The 24040-nt window shown below is 43.8% G+C and overlaps 2 protein-coding genes across 3 annotated transcripts in view; both read right to left on the bottom strand.

The window, feature by feature from the left end:
* Positions 1 to 270: 270 nt before the first annotated feature.
* Positions 271 to 24040, bottom strand: part of LOC120909991 (zinc finger protein 260-like) — a 33212-nt gene continuing 9442 nt past the window's right edge. Inside the window, exons 1-7 of one of the 2 annotated variants that reach the window (XM_040321807.1) lie at positions 7797 to 7998; positions 5683 to 5854; positions 5477 to 5594; positions 5266 to 5360; positions 5025 to 5168; positions 4772 to 4889; positions 271 to 2605 (exon numbers count right to left, since the gene is read on the bottom strand). In XM_040321807.1, coding sequence (XP_040177741.1) covers positions 753 to 2605; positions 4772 to 4889; positions 5025 to 5168; positions 5266 to 5360; positions 5477 to 5555 — 2289 coding nt within the window. In that variant the 5' untranslated portion in view covers positions 5556 to 5594; positions 5683 to 5854; positions 7797 to 7998 and the 3' untranslated portion in view covers positions 271 to 752. Of the gene's footprint in view, positions 2606 to 4771; positions 4890 to 5024; positions 5169 to 5265; positions 5361 to 5476; positions 5595 to 5682; positions 5855 to 7796; positions 7999 to 24040 lie in introns of those variants that run through there. The other variant, XM_040321808.1, reaches the window with a different exon arrangement.
* The window catches only part of LOC120910526 (zinc finger protein 850-like), a 28565-nt gene continuing 19966 nt past the window's right edge, over positions 15442 to 24040 (bottom strand). The window contains exons 6-8 of the mRNA XM_040322283.1: positions 18910 to 19080; positions 18230 to 18371; positions 15442 to 16819 (exon numbers count right to left, since the gene is read on the bottom strand). Coding sequence (XP_040178217.1) covers positions 15849 to 16819; positions 18230 to 18371; positions 18910 to 19080 — 1284 coding nt within the window. The 3' untranslated portion in view covers positions 15442 to 15848. The remainder of the gene's footprint in view (positions 16820 to 18229; positions 18372 to 18909; positions 19081 to 24040) is intronic.

The raw sequence follows: 24040 nt of genomic DNA, 5'->3' as shown, positions 1-24040 counted from the left end.
CCTCCACCATCCACACTACATTCTCCGACAGCTCTCCTCCCACCATCCACACTACATTCTCCGACAGCTCTCCTCCACCATCTACACTACATTCTCCGACAGCTCTCCTCCACCATCTACACTACATTCTCCGACAGCTCTCCTCCATCATCCACACTACATTCTCCGACAGCTCTCCTTCCACCATCCACACTACATTCTCTGGCAGCTCTCCTCCACCATTCACTCTACATTCTCTGACAGCTGGAACAAAAGGGACTCAAAATAATGCAAAGTGCAGAGCTTTCTGGTTTATTTCAGAATAAGTGATTACAACAAAGCGCATAACTAAATTAAACCTTTTATAAGTGAAGAGAAAAAGGATTAAATGACTTTATAGTTAAAGCGAACCGTCATCCCCCAGAGCATGTGAAGCTCCCTACTCAACTGTTACCCTCTTAGTCCTGGCCCACCTGCCGCCATTCTCATGAAAATGGTGTGGCCCTGCTGACACGGCCTCCTGGTATTCATCATTACATACCAGGAGGCCGAAGGTGTAGGAATTTACAGCCATCGATCAAAGGGTGGCTGTTTGAACCCAGAAGAGGCAACCGGCTTCTGATGACTAAGGAGGTCCAAAATGGCAGCAGAGGATCGGGGTTGCTTCATCTGATCAGGGGGTCGCAGCAGGACAACTATAGATCCACTAAGCAGGTGAGTATCTGAATACAGAACAATGCTGCAAGTGTAGCTAAAAAAATTATTTAAAAAATTTAGAGGATCGTCATTTCTATGTCCTCCTCTTTAATGATTACCTGGAACATGTGAGTTCTCATGTGCGTACTAAGTGATTTTTTGTAGCTGAAACTTTTCCCGCACTCTGAACATGCAAAAGGGCGATCCCCAGTGTGAATCCTTTGGTGGTCAATAAGGTCTACTTTCTGAATGAAACATTTTCCGCAATCTGAACACGAATAGGGACGTTCACCCGTGTGAACCCTCTGGTGTCTAATAAGTGAATTTTTCTGAATGAAACATTTCCCGCACACCGAGCACGTATGGTCCCGCTCACCCGTGTGAATTTTCTGGTGTAGGAGGAGGACATTTTTGTCAGTAAAACATTTCCCGCACTCAGAGCATGAAAAAGGGTGCTCACCAGTGTGACATCTCTGGTGTCTAAAGAGGTCTCTTTTCTGAATGAAACATTTACCGCACTCTGAGCACGAAAAAGGGCGCTCGCCTGTGTGAATTCTCTGGTGTCTAAGAAGGTTTCCTTTCTGAGTGAAAGATCGCCCGCACTCTGGACATGAAAAGGAACGTTCGCCCTGGTGATCTTTTTTGTGTGTAAGAAATAATGTTTTGTCAGTGAAGACTTTCCCACACTCCGAGCACGAATACGGAGGCTCATTCATGTGACTTTTCTGGTGCTTCCGAAACTCTCCTTTATGAGCAAAACTTTTCCCACACTCTAAACATGAATAGGAATGCTCACCTGTGTGACTTCTCTGGTGGATGAGAAGTATATTTTTGTCAGTAAAAAATTTCCCGCACTCTGAGCATGAAAAGGGACTCTCACCTGTGTGACATCTCTCGTGTTTAAGAAGGTTGGCTTTCTGAATGAAACATTTCCCACACTCTGAACATGAATAAGGACCCTCACCTGTGTGAATCTTGCTGTGTCTATCAAGTGCATTTTTCATAAGGAAACATTTCCCACACACCGAACAGGAATAGGGACGCGCGCCTGTGTGTGTGCTCTGGTGTGTAATAAAAGCGGTTTTCTTAGTGAAACACTTCCCACACTCTTTACACGAAAAGGGACGCTCGCCTGTGTGACGCTTTTGATGTTTAAGAAGGTTACCTTTCTGAATGAAACATTTCCCGCACTCTGAACACGAATAGGGACGCTCGCCTGTGTGTATTCTCTGATGTATAAGAAGTGCGTTTTTCTCGATGAAACATTTCCCACAGATTGAACACGAATAGGGACGCTCGCCCGTGTGACATCTCTGGTGCTTAAGAAGGTTCCCTTTCTGATTAAAACTTTTCCCGCACTCCGAACACGAATAAGGACGCTCCCCCGTGTGACTTCTCTGGTGCAAATGAAGTTTCCCTTTCTCAGAGAAACATTTCCCGCACTCTGAACATGAAAAGGGACGCTCACCTGTGTGGATTCTCTGGTGTATGTGAAGTTTTCCCCTTACAGAAAAACATTTGCCGCACTCGGAACATGCATAGGGGCGCACACCCGTGTGAATTCTCTGGTGCCTAACAAGCTTTCTTTTATGATTGAAAGATTTCCCGCACTGCATACATGTGAATAAACGCTCCCCTGTGTGAAATCCTTCAGGGGTGAAGGAAAATGCTTTGGAATTAGATGGATCTGTTGGCTTCTCCGCACCATGAGTTCGTACAAATGAATCTGAAGTAACCGTATTTAAATTAGTAGATGATTCCACAGGGTTAGAGGAATCCATGGATCTCTCCAAATGGATGTGGGATCGAGTTATATTTTGAGTTGTGGGATTCAGTCCTGGAGAAGATTGTGTGGTGACGTTATCTTCTGAATTATTACCTGGAGATAATACAGGACGTCTTTCATTGGAGTTCCCGAAATAGTTTCCATCTGTTGGAAAGCAAGTTGTACATTAGAGTTAGAAGAAAATTTCATGTTTGGCATAAAGGAGTCAAATCGGTTACTACAACATACACCTTTTTTCAAAGCTCCGACATTGAATTGGGTGCAATCATAATAGAGAAAGAGGAATGCAAACCCCAAAAAAGAATAGAATACACCCACTGGGTGACATTGTGCAATGATGACATTGTTAGGCCCCGTACACACCATAGAATCTATCCGCAGATAAATCCCATCGAATGGGTTTCAGCGATTCTATGGTGTGTACACTCCGGTGGATATTTATCCGCGGATAAATCTCCCCTGGGATGGATTTTCAGCAGATGAATATTTGCTGACATGCTCAACAAATCCATCTGCTGAAGTCCATCCCAAAGGATGGATCCGCTCGTCTGTACAGACTCACCGGATCCATCCGTCCAAAGGGATTCCCCGCACGCGTCGTAATGATTTGACGCATGCGTGGAATTCCTTATATGACAGCGTCGCGCCCGTCGCCGCGTCATAATCGCGGCGACGGCGCGACACGTCATCGCCAGAGGATTTCGGCGCGGATTTCAATGCGATGGTGTGTACACGCCATCGCATAGAAATCTTCTGAAATCCTCGAGAGGATTTATCCGCGGATACGGTCCGCTGGACCGTATTCGCGGATAAATCCTCTCGTGTGTATGGGGCCTTACTGTAAGAATGAAGATGGACCTTCCTCCTCCTCCTCATTTGTTGAAAACATGATGTTATATGGAGGAATGGAGATAAACCATTCATATGGCCTTCTCCATGTCTGTCTGTCCACCTGCAAGGTGATTAATGTGGCCAGTCTCTGGGTGGAGACCAAACCTGATTTAAGCCAGCCAAGCCTGCAATCTCAGTATCTCCTCCTCATTTGTGGGAACATGACGTTATATTGAGTAATGGAGATGGACCTTTCATATGGTGTACAGTATCTCCTCCTCATTTGTTGGCAACATGACATTATATTGAGGAATGGAGATGGACCTTTCATACGATGTACAGTATCTCCTCATTTGTTGGCAACAGGACGTTATATTGAGGAATGGAGATGAACCTTTCATATGGTGTACAGTATCTCCTCATTTGTTGGGATCATAATGTTATATTGAGGAATGGAGATGGACCTTTCATATGGCCTTCTCCATGTATGTCTGTCCACCTGCAAGGTGATTAATGTGGCCAGTCTCTGGGTGGAGACCAAACCTGATTTAAGCCAGCCAAACCTGCAATCTCAGTATCTCCTCCTCATTTGTTGGGAACATGACATTATATTAAGGAATGGAGATGGACCTTTTATATGATGTACAGTATCTCCTCCTCATTTGTTGGGAACATGACGTTATATTGAGGAATGGAGATGGACCTTTCATATGGTGTACAGTATCTCCTCCTCATTTGTTGGGAACATGACATTATATTAAGGAATGGAGATGGACCTTTTATATGATGTACAGTATCTCCTCCTCATTTGTTGGGAACATGACGTTATATTGAGGAATGGAGATGGACCTTTCATATGGTGTACAGTATCTCCTCCTCATTTGTTGGGAACATGGCGTTATATTGAGGAATGGAGATGGACCTTTCATATGGCCTTCTCCATGTCTGTCTGTCCACCTGCAAGGTGATTAATGTGGCCAGTCTCTGGGTGGAGACCAAACCTGATTTAAGCCAGCCAAACCTGCAATCTCAGTATCTCCTCCTCATTTGTTGGGAACATGACATTATAATGAGGAATGGAGATGGACCTTTCATATGGTGTACAGTATCTCCTCCTCATTTGTTGGGAACATGACATTATATTGAGTAATGGAGATAGACCTTTCATATGGTGTACAGTATCTCATCCTCATTTGTTGGGAACATGACATTATAATGAGGAATGGAGATGAACCTTTCATATGGTGTACAGTATCTCCTCCTCATTTGATTTGGAGAGTTATGAGATTGGCTTTTGAGATTCAGAAAAGAGACTTTTGAAGGAAATTTGACCATAAGGACATATACAGGTTTTCTGTCTCTTCTGGACCAACTGCCACTTTGCAACTTTTTTTGTGACCTTATTTTTCAAACAATGTAACAAAATCATAGAAGGAAACTTAAAATGCCAACACTTTCTGCATCGTGTTCATTACTTACATGTGTCAATATAAAGAGAAGGGTCATTCACCACAGACTGAGCTTCATTGCTAATTGTCTCTTCTTCTTCTTCTTCTTCCTCTTTAATTTTAATTTTGATGTCCTTCAGTTCCTCACTCTAAACCCCATGAATGATAAATTATAACAGATAAATTATTACAGTTGGAAAATAGTAACTTCTGACAATACCTGGCAGAATGTCATCTTATAGTTTTGAATACTTTTTGAGTTTCTATTGAGTATTCCCGTCTACCTGATCATACTCTGTATAGTTATCTTCTTGTGTAGAATCCTGGGAAAACGGTGAATCATCCTCCTCCATAGACTTCAGAGCTCCACTCACAAACATCTCTTCTTCTTCCTCCTCTTCAACTTTGATGGCTTTCAGTTCTTCACCCTAAAACCCAAATATGATAGATGACGTTTTGAAAAAAAAAAAAAAGACATTAGAATAATAACAGAATTTTTAGGTCTGCATGCTCAGTCCCACCTACCTGATCGTCATGAGAAAAGGTGGGATCTTCCCGTTTGGTATCCCGGGACAGAGGACGGGGACATCTCTTTGGTGGTTTTCTCTTACTGGGTCCATCTGTAGGAAACACACACACTGACTGAATACATTGTTTCTGTGTGTTTATCAGATGATGGGGGATCTAGGTGGACCCTCCGTACTGCTCTCTCCTTTACAATAAAGTCTCCTCTTACCCGGTGATGTGAGGGGCTGCCGATTGTCCATCGTGATGTCCTTGGGGAAGTCCTTCTGTCCTTCTGAATACTCCTCCATTGAGAAATAGACAGTGACCTCCTGACACCTTATAGGAACCTGACACACACACAATGATACAGTCACCATCCAGACACATCCCTTGTCTGTTACTGGATAATGTCCCAGAATTCCCGGCACCGCTCACCTCCACCTGTCAGCAGTTCAGTGATCTCTTTGGTGACTTCTTTAATTTTCTTGGCACTGGTTACCTCTGTTGTCAGACAGTGAGGTGGAGGCACTGTGATGGGTGATGTCCTGTGAAGACGACTGCTGGGTGTTAATGGATCACCAGAGGTTTTCTTCACTATTTTATAATCCTGTGTATAGAGAAAAAGTAACAACAATTATTACAGATTCCCAGAATCCTCCTCACTTCTCCAGTTAGGTTTGTTTCTTTATGAGAGAGATAATAATGATGTGATGTGACCTCCCCAAAATCCTCCTAACCCCTCAAGATGGTCTCAAGAGTAAGGTCTAATAATGACAAAGTCACAAGCCTCTGGTCTTTGTCTATCCTCATTCAGAAGGTCATGTGATCTATTCAGGATGTGATCTATACAGGATGTAGAGCAGCCTCTCTCAACCCTTTCAAAACGTTGGAACCCTTTAAATAACTTTCAGTTCTCAGGGAACTTCTGCTAAAAATTACTTTTGCCGCATACAGACGATCGGACATTCCGACCACGAAACCATGGATTTTTTTTCCGACTGATGTTGGCTCAAACTTGTCTTGCATACACACGGTCACACAAATGTTGTCGGAAATTCTCATCGCCAAGGACGCGGTCACGTACAACACGTACGACGGCACTATTAAAGGGAAGTTCACTACCAGTCGTGTTAGTAGTATTTTGGTGAGTGACGATTTGCGCTTTTCAGCCTCGTGCTTTTCAGTCTGTTACAGCGTGACGAATGTGCTATGTCCAGACCGAGTTTTACCAGACCGAGCGCTTCCGTCTCGTACTTGATTCAGAGAATGTGTGGAATTTTGTGCGTCGGAATTGTCCACACGCGATCGGAATTTACGAGAACGGATATTGTTGTCGGAAAATTTGAGAACCAGCTCTCCAATTTTTGTTGTCGGAAATTCTGACAGCAAATGTTCCGATGGAGCCTACACATGGTCGGAATTTCCGACAACAAGCTCCCGTCGAACATTTGTTGTCGGAAATTCCGAGCTTGTGTATGCGGCATATATCTACAACTCATGATACATTAGTGTGATGGTCAGTGGGAAGAATGTTCCTCGCACTTGAGGTCATTGGAAAGAATTAGAAGATTTTCACCGCTCCAGGTGAGCCCTATAGACAATCAGGGACGGTCGGATTACCAAGGTGCTGGTAATGCACGTAGCAGTAGCAATAGGAGGAAGGAGATGGCCATGATTAAGCACTAGCAAGAGTGCGAAACTAGTCGGCTGTCCTGGTTTATGGTTGTGGTGATTATGCATGTTCCTGCTTGAAAATAAAAGACAACTTTTTTGAAAAGTTATTTCGGAGTGCGGCTGTCCATCTCCTTCCTCCTATTGCTATTGGGAAGAATTACCTTCTTACATATAGCTAAAAAGATCAATGGTATAAGTGGGAACTTATCTGAGAGGCAGAAATTGCTCCTTGTTCAAGGAAACCCTAGCCACCCTTTGAGGAACCCCAGGGTTCCATGGAACCCTGGTTGAGAAACCATGCTATAGAGAAATTAGAATTATTTGGATTGTACTGGGATGAATAATTTCCTCCATAGTTCTGACACCTCGAAATGCTTCTTCTATCTTCTTGCAGACCTTGCTTATGACTCTCACTGAAAGTAAACCAGAGATTCACGTTTGTGCCAAAATTTGGTACATGGCCTTCTCTTGAATATTTTTTTGAAGCAGAGGTTAGGCCCATGCAAATGAATGGTGCCGCTCCAAAAATAAGCCATAAAAAGAAGCTAAAAACAACTGCGGTGCTGCACTACGCTAAGGTGTGAATGGAGCCTTACGTGGACAATACTGGCTAAGTATAAATACTTGTTTCAAAGCAGCATGAACAGTTTTGGGTTATCACCAGGCCAATAAATATCTGGTTACAAAGATAAAACAATATATACGAGGAGACTGGAAATGACGGATGTCTCCAGAATGCCGACCTGCACTACTGAAAGCAAAAATCCACCTACTTGAACAGTGAGAAAGTAGAAAAAAACTACTCTAATATGACAACAAAAGAAAAATGTTGCTGTAACAATGTGATCGTTATCATCCGTCGTTCTCCGACTTACCTTGCGTCTTTGTACCTATAAGTGTTGTCCTCGATTACTCCAAACTTGTTACCTTGGATGTAAATTGTTCTAGAAAGTACGACTTCTCCAACCTCCCGATCCTTTCTCCTAGATTCACCTCCTCAGCTGCCAGTTCCAGCAATGTCTCTCCCTCCTCATCCTCCCCACTTCACCTCTCACCCGGAACTTCCTGTCTGTGCCTGACATCACTTCCTGTCTTCATGATGACTTCCTGTCAGTATCTCAGATCACCGATTGTTGTGTGTCTCACTCAGAAGAACGCAGGAGATTACAACCTTCAGGAGATTTTATCTAGACTGCAGCCGACGCTGTTTTTCAAATACCTTTAGTTGCATATATAAAACCCAAACAGCACACTGGCGAGGTGGTTGACACTTTTGCCTAGTAGTCCTGGGGTCGAAGGTTTGTATCCCGACCATGACACTAGCTGCATACATTTTGCCTGTTTTCCCCGTACCTGCATGGGTTTCCTCCCGCACTCCACAGACATGCTGGTAAATTAACTGGCTCCTGTCTAAATTGTCCCTAGTATGTGTGTATGAATGTGAGTTACAGACCTTAGATTGTAAGCTCCTTGAGGGCAGAGACTCATTTGAACGTACAATATATATGTAGAGTGCTATAATAAGAACTGTACTTCCAGAGCCTCTGGTTTATTTACCAGATAAATCCTAAATATAGAACCATTTATCCAACTGTCCATCCAGAGCCTCTGGTTTATAGACCAGATACATCCTAAATATAGAACCATTTATCCAACTGTCCATCCAGAGCCTCTGGTTTATAGACCGGATACATCCTAAATATTGAACCATTTATCCTACTGTCCATCCAGAGCCTCTGGTTTATAGACCAGATACATCCTAAATATAGAACCATTTACCCCACTCATTCTGGGACAACCCATCGTCCCAAGCACCAAAGTAAAAAGTCTCGGAGTCACTTTTGACTCAAATATGACAATGGATTCACAAATAAGTTCGGTAGTCAGCGGATCTCACCATCTGCTGTGCCTGCTATGTAGACTCGTTCCCTTTATCCCCAAAGAAGACACGGCAGTCGTAGTGGGAACGATAATCAACTCCAGACTCGACTATGCCAACGCCCTTTACCTCGGACTCCCAAAGTACCAAATCGCTCGTCTACAAGTCGTTCAAAATACAGCGGCACAACTTGTGACTGGGAAAAAAACATGGGAATCAATCTCTCCCTCCCTGAGATCCCTCCACTGTTACCTGTAAAATACAGAATTACCTTTAAGGCACTTTGTCTGACACATAAGTGTGTTCAGGGAAGTGCCCCACAATATTAAAGCGAAAAATTAAAATGCCACAACCCCCATCGCGTTTTTCGTTCCACCGATCAAAAACTACTCCAGATACCTAAGGCCAGATACAAGTCCAAAGGAGAACGAAGATTTGCAGTCCAAGGACCTAGACTGTGGAAAGATCTACCAACCAGTATCTGCATGGAAGTGGATCACCAGGCCTTCAGGAAAAAACTCAAAACCCATCTATTCTGTAGGCTAATTATACGTAAAAAATGGATACTAAGCGCCCAGAGGCGATTCAGTTTGCATGTGTTGCGCTATACAAGTTTCTCACTCACTCATTTATCCAACTGTCCATCCAGAGCCTCTGGTTTGTAGACCAGATACATCCTAAATATAGAACCATTTATCCAACTGTCCATCCAGAGCCTCTGGTTTATAGATCTGATACATCCTAAATATAGAACCATTTATCCAACTGTCCATCCAGAGCCTCTGGTTTATAGATCTGATACATCCTAAATATAGAACCATTTATCCAACTGTCCATCCAGAGCCTCTGGTTTATAGATCTGATACATCCTACATATAGAACCATTTATCCTACTGCACTGTACCCAGCAGCAGTAGAGTCATTGGTTTCAATCCCAACCATGACACTACCTGGCTGCAGTTTGCATGTTCTCCCTGTGCCTGTGCGGGTTTCCTCCAGATACTCCAGTTTCATTCCACACTCCAAAGACATAATGGTAGGATAATTGTCTCCCGTCTAAATAATTGGCCCTAGTATGTGTATGTATGAATGTGAGTTAGGGGACCTATTGTAAGCTCCTTGAGGGTAGGGACTGATGTGAATGTACAAGACTAATATTACAAAGTATTATTTTACTGAAGAAGTAGTTGATGTGTGGAATAGACTTCCAACAGAGGTAGCAAGTCAGTCAATAGTATGGCTCATGGTCGTGCAGAGCCTGTGTACTGACATTCCCGGGACCCGCTACCCTCACATTTAATTTGAAAAGGAGATCATGCTCTGGGGTTTCATGAAGTACCAACATGGATACCGATACATGCGCTGAATGCACAATATCTGTGCTCAGAACATACATCAGTGGCATTGTGGGTACTTTTTATATAACCCCTAAAGAATGACCTCGTACAACCGCCTATTCTAATGCATCTCAATGGGTGACTGTATGCAGCATTAGCAGGTCCTAGGCTGTGCACATTGTTTGACCGTGTGCATGAGGCCTTGGTGAATTTAATTGGGACTGTGAGAGTGAAAGCCCCTGTCTCAGTAAAAATTTGGGTAAAATGGACACAAGACTCTCAAAGAGGCAGTTTGAGAAGTTCCAGCAGAAGATTTGTGAGCAGAGAAAACTATGCTTCAAGTTTTCTCTGGATTTTGTAAGTCTGGATTGGGGCTGGAAACTTGAAGACTTCAAAGAGCATTGGGAGGGATGGAGACTCCACTCTTGTGTCTGGCCTTTCCAGAAGTTCTGCAGGTTGTGTGTGTATGTCCAGGTGCACACACCCATTATAAGGCAGAGCTGAGCATAGCTCAGAGAAGGTGGAAAGGGAGGTGTGCTACTGTTTAAAAACCCAGGCAATAACCTTAAGACGGCACTCCATGTGGGAGAGGTTCCAGGTTGGTGGACTGAGAGAGTCGGGGAGACCATAGCTGAGACAACTGGAAGAGAAAGTACTCGGTACCAGAGGGGACAGTGAGTCTTGGAGGGGTGTAAAAACCTGGAGCGTCAGGAGAGCCCCTTCCTAGAGACCAGGAGTGGGTCTGTACTGCGACCCAGGCTGAGTGAGCCTTAGGAGCCAGGTGGCTTGGCATTTTCGTTTTTGTTGTAATTTTTGTGAGAAGAACCCCGGTGTAGGCAACCCATGCATGTACAGTATGAACTTTCATTTCTGTTACGTTCAATAAAAGTTGGCTACCACGCCCTTCAACTGAAGTTGAACTCACTGAAAACGCATCTACTACTGAGCTAGACATCCCCCAATATTACAGGACATACAGTAGATGTATATTCAGACCCCGCCGCAACTGGTGCATCTGTATGATGTAAACAACCTATTATAGCAACACTGACATTCAAGCCAGTTATGGATCGAAATTTGGCGGGTTCAGAACCGGATTTTGATTCTTCTATGGGCAGGCTGGTTGTACTGAAGTCGATCTACAGATTTTTTCATGCTATAGCTGGAAGCAATAATCATTGTATTCTGAAGGTGGGGAAACCTCCCTCTGACAATACAATAGCAAAGCGGGAGAGATTCCTCCATCAACTGAATGTGTTGATGAGGGAATCAAGCGATTTTCAACCCATGGTCGATGGAAAGAAAATTGGTTAATGTATGGCCTGCCTTACAGAGAAAAAAAAAAACGCTATGAAAATTGGAAGTAAATAACAGCTTACAGCTTCGGACACTTCTTTCTGTCTGTAAACAAAGTCGCCAGGGATTCCATTCATCAATACAAGATTCTTATCCTAGATGAGGGTCGGCTATAGATGTTAATGAAGCAACCCCACCAAAAAAAAAAGAAAAAGAAAGGGTAAGGTCCCCTCCAAATTCTATAGCAGACCCTTCAATTCTGGAAAATACTTTAACGAGGACCCCATGTAAAGAAGAAGAAGAAAAAAAACTCCCAAATTCCATGGAACCCCTCTGGCAAAGGAGCTTGTTCCCATGTTGATGTAGACATGGGCCTCTTCCCCACAACCCAGGCCCGGTGGTTGTGGGGGTCTGCAGGCAGGGGGACATTATCGGAATCTGAAAGCCTTCTTTAAAAATGAGGAGGGCCCCCCCGATCCCACCCCACACACACACACACAAAGATGAGTAAGGAGTTCACCTTACCTCTACTCATTGACAAAAAAAATAAAAAATAAAGATATCACACTTTTTGCAAGTCCTTTAATAAATAAAAAAAAAAATGTACCGTATTTATCGGCGTATACCGCGCACTATTTTGCCCTGAAAATCAGGGCAAAATCGTGGGTGCGCGATATACGCCGATACCCGCTTTCCCGCCATGAGTTTGAATACTGCGCCCGCATATAGCGAGCGCAGTACACTCGTGAATCTTCGGCCAGTCTCGGCGCCTCTCGTACTGACGTCCTGAGCGTACAGGACGTCAGTGCGAGAGGCGCCCGAGCCTGCCCGAAGATTCACGAGTGTACTGCGCTCGCTATATGCGGGCGCAGTATTCAAAGTCGTGGCGGGAAACGAGCGAGAGGACGCCGCCGAAGATGGACGCCGGACCCGCCGAAGAAGGACGCCGACCCGCCGAAGATGGACACCGGACCCGCCGAAGATGGACACCGGACCCGCCGAAGATGGACACCGGACCCGCCGAAGATGGACACCCGACCCGCCGAAGATGGACACCCGACCCGTCGAAGACAGACGCCGGACCCGCCGAAGAGGACACCCGAAGCCGCAGAAGGACGCCGGACCCGACGAGGCCGCAGATGGACGCCGCGCAAGACATCAAAACTGTAAGTACAAAAAAACTAAAAATCTTTTTTTCCCACAGGATTGGGGGCCAAATTGGGGGTGCGCGGTATACGCCAGAGCGCGTTATACCGCGATAAATACGGTACATTCAATGTCGGTAACAGTATCCAGTGATCGAGATTTTTTTCAATCACAATGAATGGCGCACACAAACTTGCTGAAAGGAAAAAAACACCAACCAACTGGCATGTCTGTTCCCGTAACAACTAGCACCATAAATTTTTACAGCTGTCTAAAAGTGGGCATTCTTTCCACCGAGCACCAATATAAGGAATATCCTATGCTCTGGCCACCAACGTATGGGCATATTCTTCCTACTGGTCACCAGTGTAGGGGAACATTTTCCCCAATGGCCATCCATGTAAGGAAACATTCTTCCCACTGGTCATCAATGTAAGGGGACATTCCTCCCACTGACCACCCATGCATGGGACATACTTCCACTGGCCATCTATGTAAGAGCACATTCTTACCAATGATCATCAATGCAAGGGGCATTCTGGCCACCCACGTAAGGAAACATTCTTCTGAAGCCTCGTACACACGTACGGGTTTTACCACCGGGAAAACCGAGAACCTGCTCTATTTTTCCCCTACACACGACTGGATTTCCCAACAGGAAAGCTGCCATGAGAGCTTTGGTCGGGAATCCCGGCCGTGTGTATGCTCCGTTGCAGTGTTTCCCATTGGAAAACTGCCAGGTTACAAACTGCCGGGAATCCAGACGGGAAAAAAGAGAGCTGGTTCTCTTTTTTTCCCGGCAGTTTTCCTGTCGGGAAAACTGTGATACACACGGCCGGTTTTCCCGGGCAAAAGCTCTCATGGCAGTTACAAGGGGACATTCTTCTACATATTACCCAATGTAAGGATCACATTGACCACCAATGTAAAGGGACATTCTTCCCATTTATCACCAATGTGACATTCTTCTCATCAAGTTTCAGCAGCGTTTTTCGGGCACTGGCAGTGTGAAAGGGCTCTTAAAGCACTATGGCTTTCACATTGGGATTACAGATGAGGCTTCTTTGAGGCGTTTTTTTTAGCGCTAAAGCGCCTGAAAAACGCCCCAGTAGGACAGGGGTCTAATGATAAAGTTTCTTTGAGCATCTTTTAAGGAAAATAAGACCCCTTTCACACTGGGGAATTTTTCCAGGTGCTTTAGCGCTAAAAAAGGAGCCTCTAAAGTGTCTGAAAGAAGCCTAAAAGTAGCGCCTGCAAACCGACCCTAAACAGCTGCTGCTGTTTCTCCAGTGTGAAATCTCTGAGGGCTTTCACACTGGAGCGCTATGTTAGCAGGACGGTAAAAAAAAGTCCCGCTAGCCGCATCTTTGGAGCGGTGTGTATACCGCTCCTGCCCATTGAAATCAATGGGCACCGAGGCTATACAGCTGGCAAAGGGTCTCTGCAGAGGCGCTTTGCGATGGTTTTAGCCCTTTCTCAACCTCTAGCGGCTGAATAGCGCCGTGATATTGACGGTTGCACTTACTCCCTCCAGTGGTAAAAACCAGGAAAGACATCCTACTCCAAGAAGATAATACATAAATGAAAAATTATCTTCTGCTTACCTGATCCACGCCGCAGGAAAGCGACCAACAGTAGTTTCCAGCTTTCACCCATCACGGCGGGCAAGTTGTGCCAACCTTCAGGTTTACAAAGGGTTTTATTAGAAAAAAAAACTCATACCTGGACATGTAGAAGACTCTGCCAGAGACTTTTTGTGCCGCGTATGTATTAGTACACCAAAGTCTGGATCCCAGAGCCCAGACCTCCACAGAGAGACATTACAGGCAAACCTCGATTTTTCTCAACACAAGACACGGGTACCAACCATCTTAGGCCTTTGATATCAGCCAGAGGAATGGATCCGGTTATAGCTCTTGGGTCTCTGCAGCCAGACCATCAAAAGAGCATTTTTCTTCTTATCACATGTTGAACGTGACCAACCACCTTAACACTGGTGAAAAAACTGAGGTACTCTCCATTTGGGAGGGGTTATATAGGGGAGGAACTCAATTTTAATTGGGTTTGCCAGTATCCAATCACCAGTGGTGACTACATAACCCATTAAGTAATTAAGGCTCTGTGTCCCGTGATGTATGATCAAGAAAATAAGACACTTTCACACTGGGTCATTTTTCCGACGCTTTAGCGCTAAAAAAAAGCACCTGAAAGAAGCCTTATCTGCAATCCTAATGTGAAAGCCTGATTGCTTTAAGAGCCCTTTCACACTGCCAGTGCCCAAAAAACGCTGGTAAATCGCCGCGTTTTCGAGCGATAGCGGGGCACTTTTAACACCAGCTAGTGCCCGAATAAAAGGGTTAAAAGCACCCACAAAACGCCGCTGCCAAGGCGCTCTGCAGGTGCTTTGCATTGATTTCAATGGGAAGGGGCGCTTTAGGAGCGGTGTATTCACCACTCCTAAAGCGCTGCAAAGGAGCAGCTTGCAGGACTTTTTTTTGACGCCCTGCCAGCGCAGTGCCTCAGCGTAAAAACATTCAGGCTTTCACATTGGGTTTGAAGGTGAGGCTTCTTTCAGGCGCTTTTTTTTTTAACGCTAAAGCGCCTGAAAAAACGCCCCAATGTGAAAGGGGTCTAAATGATGGCAGGTCTGTACTGACTTCTAGTTAACGTCAGTTTGAACGTGATTGCTTAATTCTGAACACATCTACATCCCCAGTTATAAGGGCGTGCACACTTATGCAACCACATTATTTTCTTTTTACTTTACCTCCCTAAAAAATTTCAGTTTGTTTTTGCATTGAGTTGTACAGTTTGTAGGTCACATTAAAAGGTGGAAAAAGTTCTAAAATTATTTATCTTTGTCTCATTTTTTTACATCACGGTAACCTGACATTTTAACAGGGGTGTGCAGACTTTTTATATCCACTGTATGTAATTTTATTTGTCTGGTAATAAAAAGTCCAGTTGACTTCCAGCCCATTCACACTGTTTTCAATTAAGCCCTGACGAAGGGAGTGTTTTTGGACGCAGAAACGCGTTGGTTACTCTTTGGATTGTCCCTCTGACGTTTAGCGGAAGAAAGTAGCATTCGGACCTCTTAGCAGTGGCCTGGCACTTCAATTTCCATATTTGTTAGTTCTATGATGCCGCCAATGTGAGCGTGGGATCAAGTCACAACTCTTTGTTTAGAGAACCATATTGTTATAATTGAATCCACACAGGCCGAAAAAACTTCAATAAATGTTTGTAATGCCCTCAATATACCGAACTTAGCCTGTGTGAATTCTCTGGTGTCTACTAAGTGCTTGTCTATAGCCAAAACATTTCCCGCACTCGAAACAAAAGAAAGGACGCTCCCCCGTGTGAATTCTTTGGTGTATAATAAGTTCTCCCTCCTGAATGAAACATTTCCCGCACTCTGAACACGAATAAGGACGCTCGCCCGTGTGAATCTTCTGGTGTCTAACAAGCGATGTGTTCCGAATGAAACATTTCCCGCACACTGAACAAGAAAAGGGGCGCTCGCCGTTGTGAATTTTCTGGTGTTTGCGAAGGTTTCCCTTCAGGTTGAAGCACTTTCCGCACTCCGAACACGAATAAGGGCGCTCACCTGTGTGAATCCTCTGGTGTTTTAGAAGGTCTTCTTTCTGAATGAAACATTTCTCGCACTCTGTACAGGGATAGGGGCGCTCACCCGTGTGACTGCGCTGGTGCTTAAAGAGGCCTCCTCTCTGAATGAAACTTTTCCCGCACTCGGAACACGAATAGCGACGCTCGCCTGTGTGAATCCTCTGGTGTATAAGGAGGTGTGCTTTCTCAATAAAACATTTTCCGCACTGTGAACATAAGAAAGGACGCTCAGATCTGTGAGTTTTCTGGTGTCTAAGAAGTGCTCTGTTTTCACTGAAAGATTTCCCGCACGCTGTACATGATAATGAACTCACTCCTGTGTGAGTGCCTTCTTGGCTTAAAGAAGATTTTTGGGGATTAGATGGACATGTTGGTTTATCCACAATGTGAGCTCTCAGGAGGATGTCTGGATTGCCAGCATGTGATTGAATAGCAGATTCCTCAACATTGGCAGGATTGATTATTCTCTCCGGATAGTAAGGCCTGTGAGGTGTGCTTTGGGTAACGGGATTTCCTCCTGGAGAATATTGTGCAATCCCGTTATCTTCTGCATTATAATCTGGAGATAACATCATATGTCCTTCTGAGGTATTCCAGACGTAGTGTCCACCTGATGGGAATACATTTTTGAATAAACGTTACAAGTATTCCTCATGCCTTGCTTTGATGAGCCATATATGTTGGTCTACAACCCAACCGTTTTAATGAAACTTGGTATATTATTTGGCAACGGTGTTTGCATAGTGTGAGAATACAGATGGATCTTCCCTCACCTCAATTCTTTAAACAAAAAACATGACAATGTACCAAAGAACATAGGACATAGGAATATGATGTTATACAGTGGAGTCAGTTATTTTTAAATACAATGCTCATATTGCGAAACGCTTGTTAACTGCGTTACTCACAATCCGAGGTTCCACTGTATTGAGGTATGGAGATGGACCTTTCATATGGTGTACAGTATCTCCTCCTCATTTGTTGGGAACATGACATTATATTGAGGAATGGAGATGGATCTTTTATATGATGTACAGTATCTCCTCCTCATTTGTTGGGAACATGACGTTATATAGAGGAATGGAGATGGACCTCTCCATGTCTGTCTGTCCACCTGCAAGGTGATTCATGTGGCCAGTCTCTGGGTGGAGACCAAACCTGATTTAAGCCAGCCAAGCCTGCAATCTCAGTATCTCCTCCTTATTTGTTGGGAACATGACATTATATTGAGGAATGGAGATGGACCTTTCATATGGTGTACAGTATCTCCTCCTCATTTGTTGGGAACATGACGTTATATTGAGGAATGGAGATGGACCTTTCATATGGTGTACAGTATCTCCTCCTGATTTGTTGGAAACATGACGTTATATTGAGGAATGGAGATGGACCTTTCATATGGTGTACAGTATCTCCTCCTCATTTGTTGGGAACATGAAGTTATATTGAGGAATGGAGATGGACCTTTCATATGGCCTTTTCCATGTCTGTCTGTCCACCTGCAAGGTGATTAATGTGCCCAGTCTCTGGGTGGAGACCAAACCTGATTTAAGCCAGCCAAGCCTGCAATCTCAGTATCTCCTCCTCATTTGTTGGGAACATGACGTTATATTAAGGAATGGAGATGGACCTTTCATATGGTGTACAGTATCAAGGTTTCTAAATACAATATTTAGAAATGGCCAATAACATTTGTAGGAAAGATTATTGTAGACGGTTAACCTAAGGAGATCTCCGATAACCTTTTGGGATCTCTTCCCATGGATCAAATGTCAATATTTTGGGTGGGTGAATTTGATGGACATGTGATTTTTTTTTTTTAAACTAATTTAACAGTGTCAGAATTTGGGTTGCGTGGTTGATTTGTGGAACTACGTGGAAATCTCCTAAATCATAGATTCTTACTTATCCCCTAAATATAATACTGTTTAATATTCCGTATAAAATACCCTGACAACAGTTTAACAAACTTTATACTTAATGTTAACTGTTCATGCGTTTAGGGTTTTTTCTTACTTACGTTTGTTGATATAAAGAGAAGATTCCTCCTGTTCACCTTTCTTAATCATCTCCCCCTCATCCATAGACTGCTGATCTCCACTCACCAACCTCTCTTCTTCTTCCCCTTTAACCTCAACTTTGATGTCTTTTAGTTCTTCAACCTAAACTCCAAAATAAGATAATATAGATTTGAAGTAAGAAAATTAGATTACATAGAAAACTGTTATATTAAAGTTTAAATAACTTATTAGGCCTACATGCTCAGTCCCACCTACCTGATGATGGTGAGGGATGGTGTGACCTTCCTGTGTGGAATCCCGGGAATACAGAGGACAAGGACATCTCTCTGGTGGGTTCCCATTACTGGATCCATCTGTAGGAAACACACACACTGACTGAATACATTGTTTCTATGTGTTTATCAGATGATGGGGGATCTAGGTGGAGCCTCCGTACTGCTCTCTCCTTTACAATAAAGTCTCCTCTTACCCGGTGATGTGAGGGGCGGCTGATTCTCCATCATGACATCCTTGTAGAGATCCTTGTGTCCTTCTAAATACTCCCACTCCTCCATGGAGAAATAGACAGTGACATCCTGACACCTTATAGGAACCTGACACACACAATGATACAGTCACCATCCAGACACATCCCTTGTCTGTTACTGGATAATGTCCCAGAATTCCCGGCACCGCTCACCTCTCCTGTCAGCAGCTCAGTGATCTTCTTGATGACTTCTAGAATCTTCTTGGCTCTGGTTATCTCTGTTGTCAGGCAGTGAGATGGAGGCACTGTGATGGGTGATGTCCTGAGAATACGGCTGCTGGGTGTTAATGGATCTCCAGATGTTTTCTTCACTACTTTATAATCCTGTGTGAAGAGAGAAAGTAACAATTATTATTAAAGATTCACAGAATCCTCCTCACCTCTCCGGTCAGGTCTGTGTTTTATTAATAGAGATAAGAGTGATGTCATGTGACCTCCCAGAATCCTCCTCACCTCTCCGGTCAGCAGGTAGATGATCTCCAGGGTGAGGTTCAATATCCTCTCAGTCATGTGACTTTGATCTTTGTCCATTCCTCTTTATGAGCTCATGTGATCTATACGGGACTCTTCTCTCTGTAGACAGATAATAAACTGAGAATTATCTGGACTGTACTGGGATGAATAATGTCTGCACAAAGTTCCGACATGCACCATATTCTATATTACAGGCCTCATTTAGGAATTTGACTAAAAAGCACAAGTCTAACCAAAACTTTTTATTTTAGGTTTAGATCAACTGGAGAAGCAATAGATCCTTTACTGAGGTTTTCTTTGGCTGAGTTCTAGTTGGAGAGATTTCCCTGATTAGCTTCAACCTCAAACTGAATAAGATGTGAGTTTGGACGCCGCACAACTATATAGGTTGGCACTTTGAAGCAGGATATCTCTGTTATGGTAGCAGATAGCTGCCATAACCCACATATCCTAGTCTTCAGTCGACTGTCTGGTTTAGGATAATGGTTATCTCTGCGGCGGATTCGCCACGTGAGGTCGGTTTAACCAAATGCTTTACAAATTGGTAACGGCTTGTAAACATCAAACTGAAACTGTAAATGACTACATCCTCATTGCTTGCCTCACAGAGGGGTACAGATGTACCTTCTTCCCCTTAGAGTGCACTGGGGATCCAATTGGCGGTGGTACAGGGCTCCCCAATTGCACAGGAGAGCCGGGTAAAGGCGACACATGGAAGGGGGGCTTCTTCCGCTTCCTGTAGAAGTGATCATTTGTTTGGAAATCCCTTGCCTATTAGCCTAGGTCAGTGATGGCGAACCTTGGCACCCCAGATTTTGGAACTACATTTCCCATGATGCTCACGCACTCTCCAGTGTAGTTGAGCATCATGGGAAATTTAGTTCCAACACATCTGGGGTGCCAAGGTTCACCATCACTGGCATAGGTCCACTAATACAAGACATTATTCCTCCCGCTGACACCAACAATGGGGCATAATTCTTGCTACTAGCACCAATAATGGGGCTTTATTCCTTCCACTGACACCAACAATGGGGGCATCATTTCTGCTACTGACACCAACAATGGGGCACTATTCCTCCCACTGACACTAACAATGGGGTGCTATTCCGCCCACTGACACCACCGATAGGCCACTATCGCCAGAACAATATCCACTCCCAATGGCCTCAGACTGACCCTCCTAATGCTCGATGGACAGTAAACTGCCCCTTTGTTTAGAAAGTTTGGAGACCCCTGATTGTAACGAAACGTCCCACACTCCGCTTAAGTGCTTTCATCATATACCACTTCCTCCCAGTCTGAATCTAGATATACCAACCACTGACAACTACAAACAAGACAATACTTGCTTTATTGCTGAACATGAACTGTTTATTAGAACCAAAATACAAGTCTTATATACAGTGAAGGAGGAGGGGGTTTCCCCCTTCTGCTCATATTATTCTACCAATACACCTGTAACCAGGAACCTAATTAACATGAGCTAATTAACTAATCCCTTAGAGCAGCCGATGTGACACAGTGCCCGTCAGGATTTCACTACAGGCCAGACTTGTTGTCACCAAGCTGCACACAGTAGATTATACATTATCATAAGTACAAACACAGGACACCTTCACACAATAGCAGGAGCTCCAGCAGGAGTTGCCCGTCTCCTACATTGTAGGACAATGTGATCAGCTCTCTCACTTTAGTGGAGTTCACAATCGTCACCCAAACATGTCTCGTGTTTTGTGAACCCGACCTCAAGCTGACCCCAGGTATGTTCAGCTCATCCTTAAAGTGGATGTAAACCCAAAATTATTATTATTATTATTTTTTTGATGTCACAATGTAGAGTATAAGATTTCCTATCATCTGTGCCCAGTCATAATATGAGGTGATCCACAGTATAAAAAGTGAGAAATCCACCCCTCCCCCACATAACACATCCTGGTAATATACAATGACCTGTGGATCACCTCATATTATGATAAACATAACATAACATATGATAAACATGTCCAAGCTAGATATGTAAATAACCTGTCACTCAAAGCAAGGAGAGAGGAAAGGACTTTGTATTTAGACAGGTTTTTATCTGAAAGTCTGTTAATTTTCACTGAACAATAAAAGAGGATTGCTCAGAGCTGGATTAAATCTGTGTGGCAAGACTGGGCACAGATGATAGGAAATCTTATACTCTGCATTAGGACATCACAAAAAAAATCGGATGAAAACACCTGTATTCAGAATCACCCTTCGATGTTCCGTCACTGCTTTGGAGAGCCAACATGGACTGTTCAGGTGAAAGTTTCCGAAGGGACATGTTGGAAAATTTTTCTCGTTAGTTATTATAATATCCAAATTTAATTTAGTTAGTACAGTGATCATCCTATAAGAATCAAACGAGTAAGTCCGTGCATGATCGGAAACAAAGTGTGACCACAGACTGGACATAGACTGAGGCTACGGAGGTGGGAGGTCGTCCTCCGTCATTCGAGAATTTTCATACCATTAACGGCATTATCCTTTTTCAAACATAGGGAGAGGAAACAGGAAAAAAACATAGGATCGTTCTTCGAGTTTCGAATAGCGTGCACTAGGCTTTACTTATTTTCTTGTGTGTAACATTTCCAATGAACAACAAGAGCTGCAACTATCTGATCCTTTCTTCTAAGTATATCTGTGTGCAACGAAATACTGGAGATAAAAGAATATGGAGGAAGAGGACGGACATGATGGGGGGGGTTACTGGGTGTAAATATAAAATAATATCTTATTACCTCCTCTGCTGCCAGTTCCAGCAATGTCTCCTCTCTACTTCCTCCCGACTCACCTCTCACCCGGAACTTCCTGTTTTAATGTACATCACTTCCTGTTTGTGCGTTCCACAGACAACACCTAGGTTCTTTTTCTTGTGGATATAAAAATTGCAGCCAACATTGCTTAAAGTGCAACTTCAGTGAGCTAGATGCTTAAAGGGGTTGTAAAGGTAAATGTTTCTTCACCTTAATGCATCCTATGCATTAAGGTGAAAAAACATCCGATGGTACCAGCCCCCCCCAAACCCACGTTTTACTTACCTCACCCCTCGAAAGTCCCACGTGCGTCCCTGTGATCCTCTTCGGTTCCCAGCCTGGCAATTGATTGGCTAGGCTGGACGGATTGATAGCAGCGCAGCCATTGGCTTGCGCTGCTGTCAATCACATCCGATGATGCAGCGCGCCGGGGGGGGTGGGGCCGAGTGATACAGCTATGCCCGTCGCTGTATCACGGGAGCACTCGCAAAAGCTTTCCACCATGCTCGCTCGCTCGCATGAAGGTGGAAAGCTCTTGCGGGAAGGACCAGAGACAGCCCCCAAGAGACCCCAGAAGACAGGGTTCGGGGACACTGTGCAAAACGAGCTGCACAGTGGAGGTAAGTATAACATGTTTGTTATTTTTTTTTAAAAAACATTTTTGCCTTTAGTGTTCCTTTAAAGGCTAAGTCCATCAAGAAAACCTTTTTTATTTTCTTTATTACTTTCTTTACTGTCATTATTTGCACTAACTTTCTTTATTTCGTTCTATATTATAATATAATATTCTTATAATAATTTACAATATATATTACTTTTTATTACTTTAGTACTGGCAACACCAGATGTTTTTTCACCTTAAAGAGGGGGTTCGCCCTATAAATTTTTTTTTTTTTCTAGCATTAAATTAGGCATAGTAGCGCGAGCTACAGTATGCCTTTATTTATTTTTTTTGCCCCGTGCTCACTGTGTAATCCTATAGTGAAGATTCCGACTCCCCGCGGGGAATGGGCGTTCCTATCCAGAGGGAAGGTGATTGACGGCCGGCTCTGGCGCGTCACGCTTCTCCGGAAATAGCCGAAATAGGACTTGGCTCTTCACGGCGCCTGCGCATAGTCTGTGCGCAGGCGCCGTATAGCGCCGTGAAGAGCCGAGACCTACTCCGGCTATCTTCGGGGAGCGTGACGTGCCAGAGCTGGCCGTCAATCATCTTCCCTCTGGATAGGAACGCCCATTCCCCGCGGGGAGTCTGAATCTTCACTATAGGATTGCACAGTGAGTACGGGGCTAAAAAAATAAATAAAGGCATACTGTAGCTCGCGCTACTATGCTTAATTTAATGCTAGAATGTTGTTATTGTGGGTGAACCACCGCTTTAATGCATAGATTTCATTAAGGGCCAACTCAATATTGAACCCTACGGACTAAGACTGGCATGCCATTAAAGTTCATGTGCGATGTAAAGCAGGGGTGCTTAACTAGTGGCCCGGGGGCCCAATACTTTTGACACTATAGTGTATTTGTACACTTTTATCTTCTTTTTATGCCAAAAATAAAACATATTGAAAAGAAAACCAGTTGTCCACATATTGTCAAATCTGCCCACCTACAGTGTGGTGCAAAAGTAGCCTCTTTGTGAAATCCTCTATCTTCATACAATTTCTTTCCTTTTTTTAACCACTTAACCCCTGGACCAATATGCAGCTAAAGAACCAGGCCCCTTTTTGCGATTCGGCACTGCGTCACTTTAACTGACAATTGCGCGGTCGTGCGATGTTGTACCCAAACAAAATTGGCGTCCTTTTTTTCCCACAAATAGAGCTTTCTTTTGGTGGCATTTGATCACCTCTGCTGTTTTTATTTTTTGCGCTATAAACAAAAATAATTTTGAAAAAAAATCATTATTTTTTACTTTTTGCTATAATACATATCCCCAAAATATATATAAAAAAAATATTTTTTTCCTCAGTTTAGGCCGATACGCATTCTTCTATATGTTTTGGTAATAAAAATCGCAATAAGCATTT

Source organism: Rana temporaria, chromosome 8 (genome assembly GCF_905171775.1).
Source record: "Rana temporaria chromosome 8, aRanTem1.1, whole genome shotgun sequence".
Taxonomy (NCBI): Eukaryota; Metazoa; Chordata; class Amphibia; order Anura; family Ranidae; genus Rana; species Rana temporaria.
The sequence above is the reverse complement of the archived record's forward strand: the minus strand, read 5'-3'. Positions and strand labels throughout refer to the sequence as shown.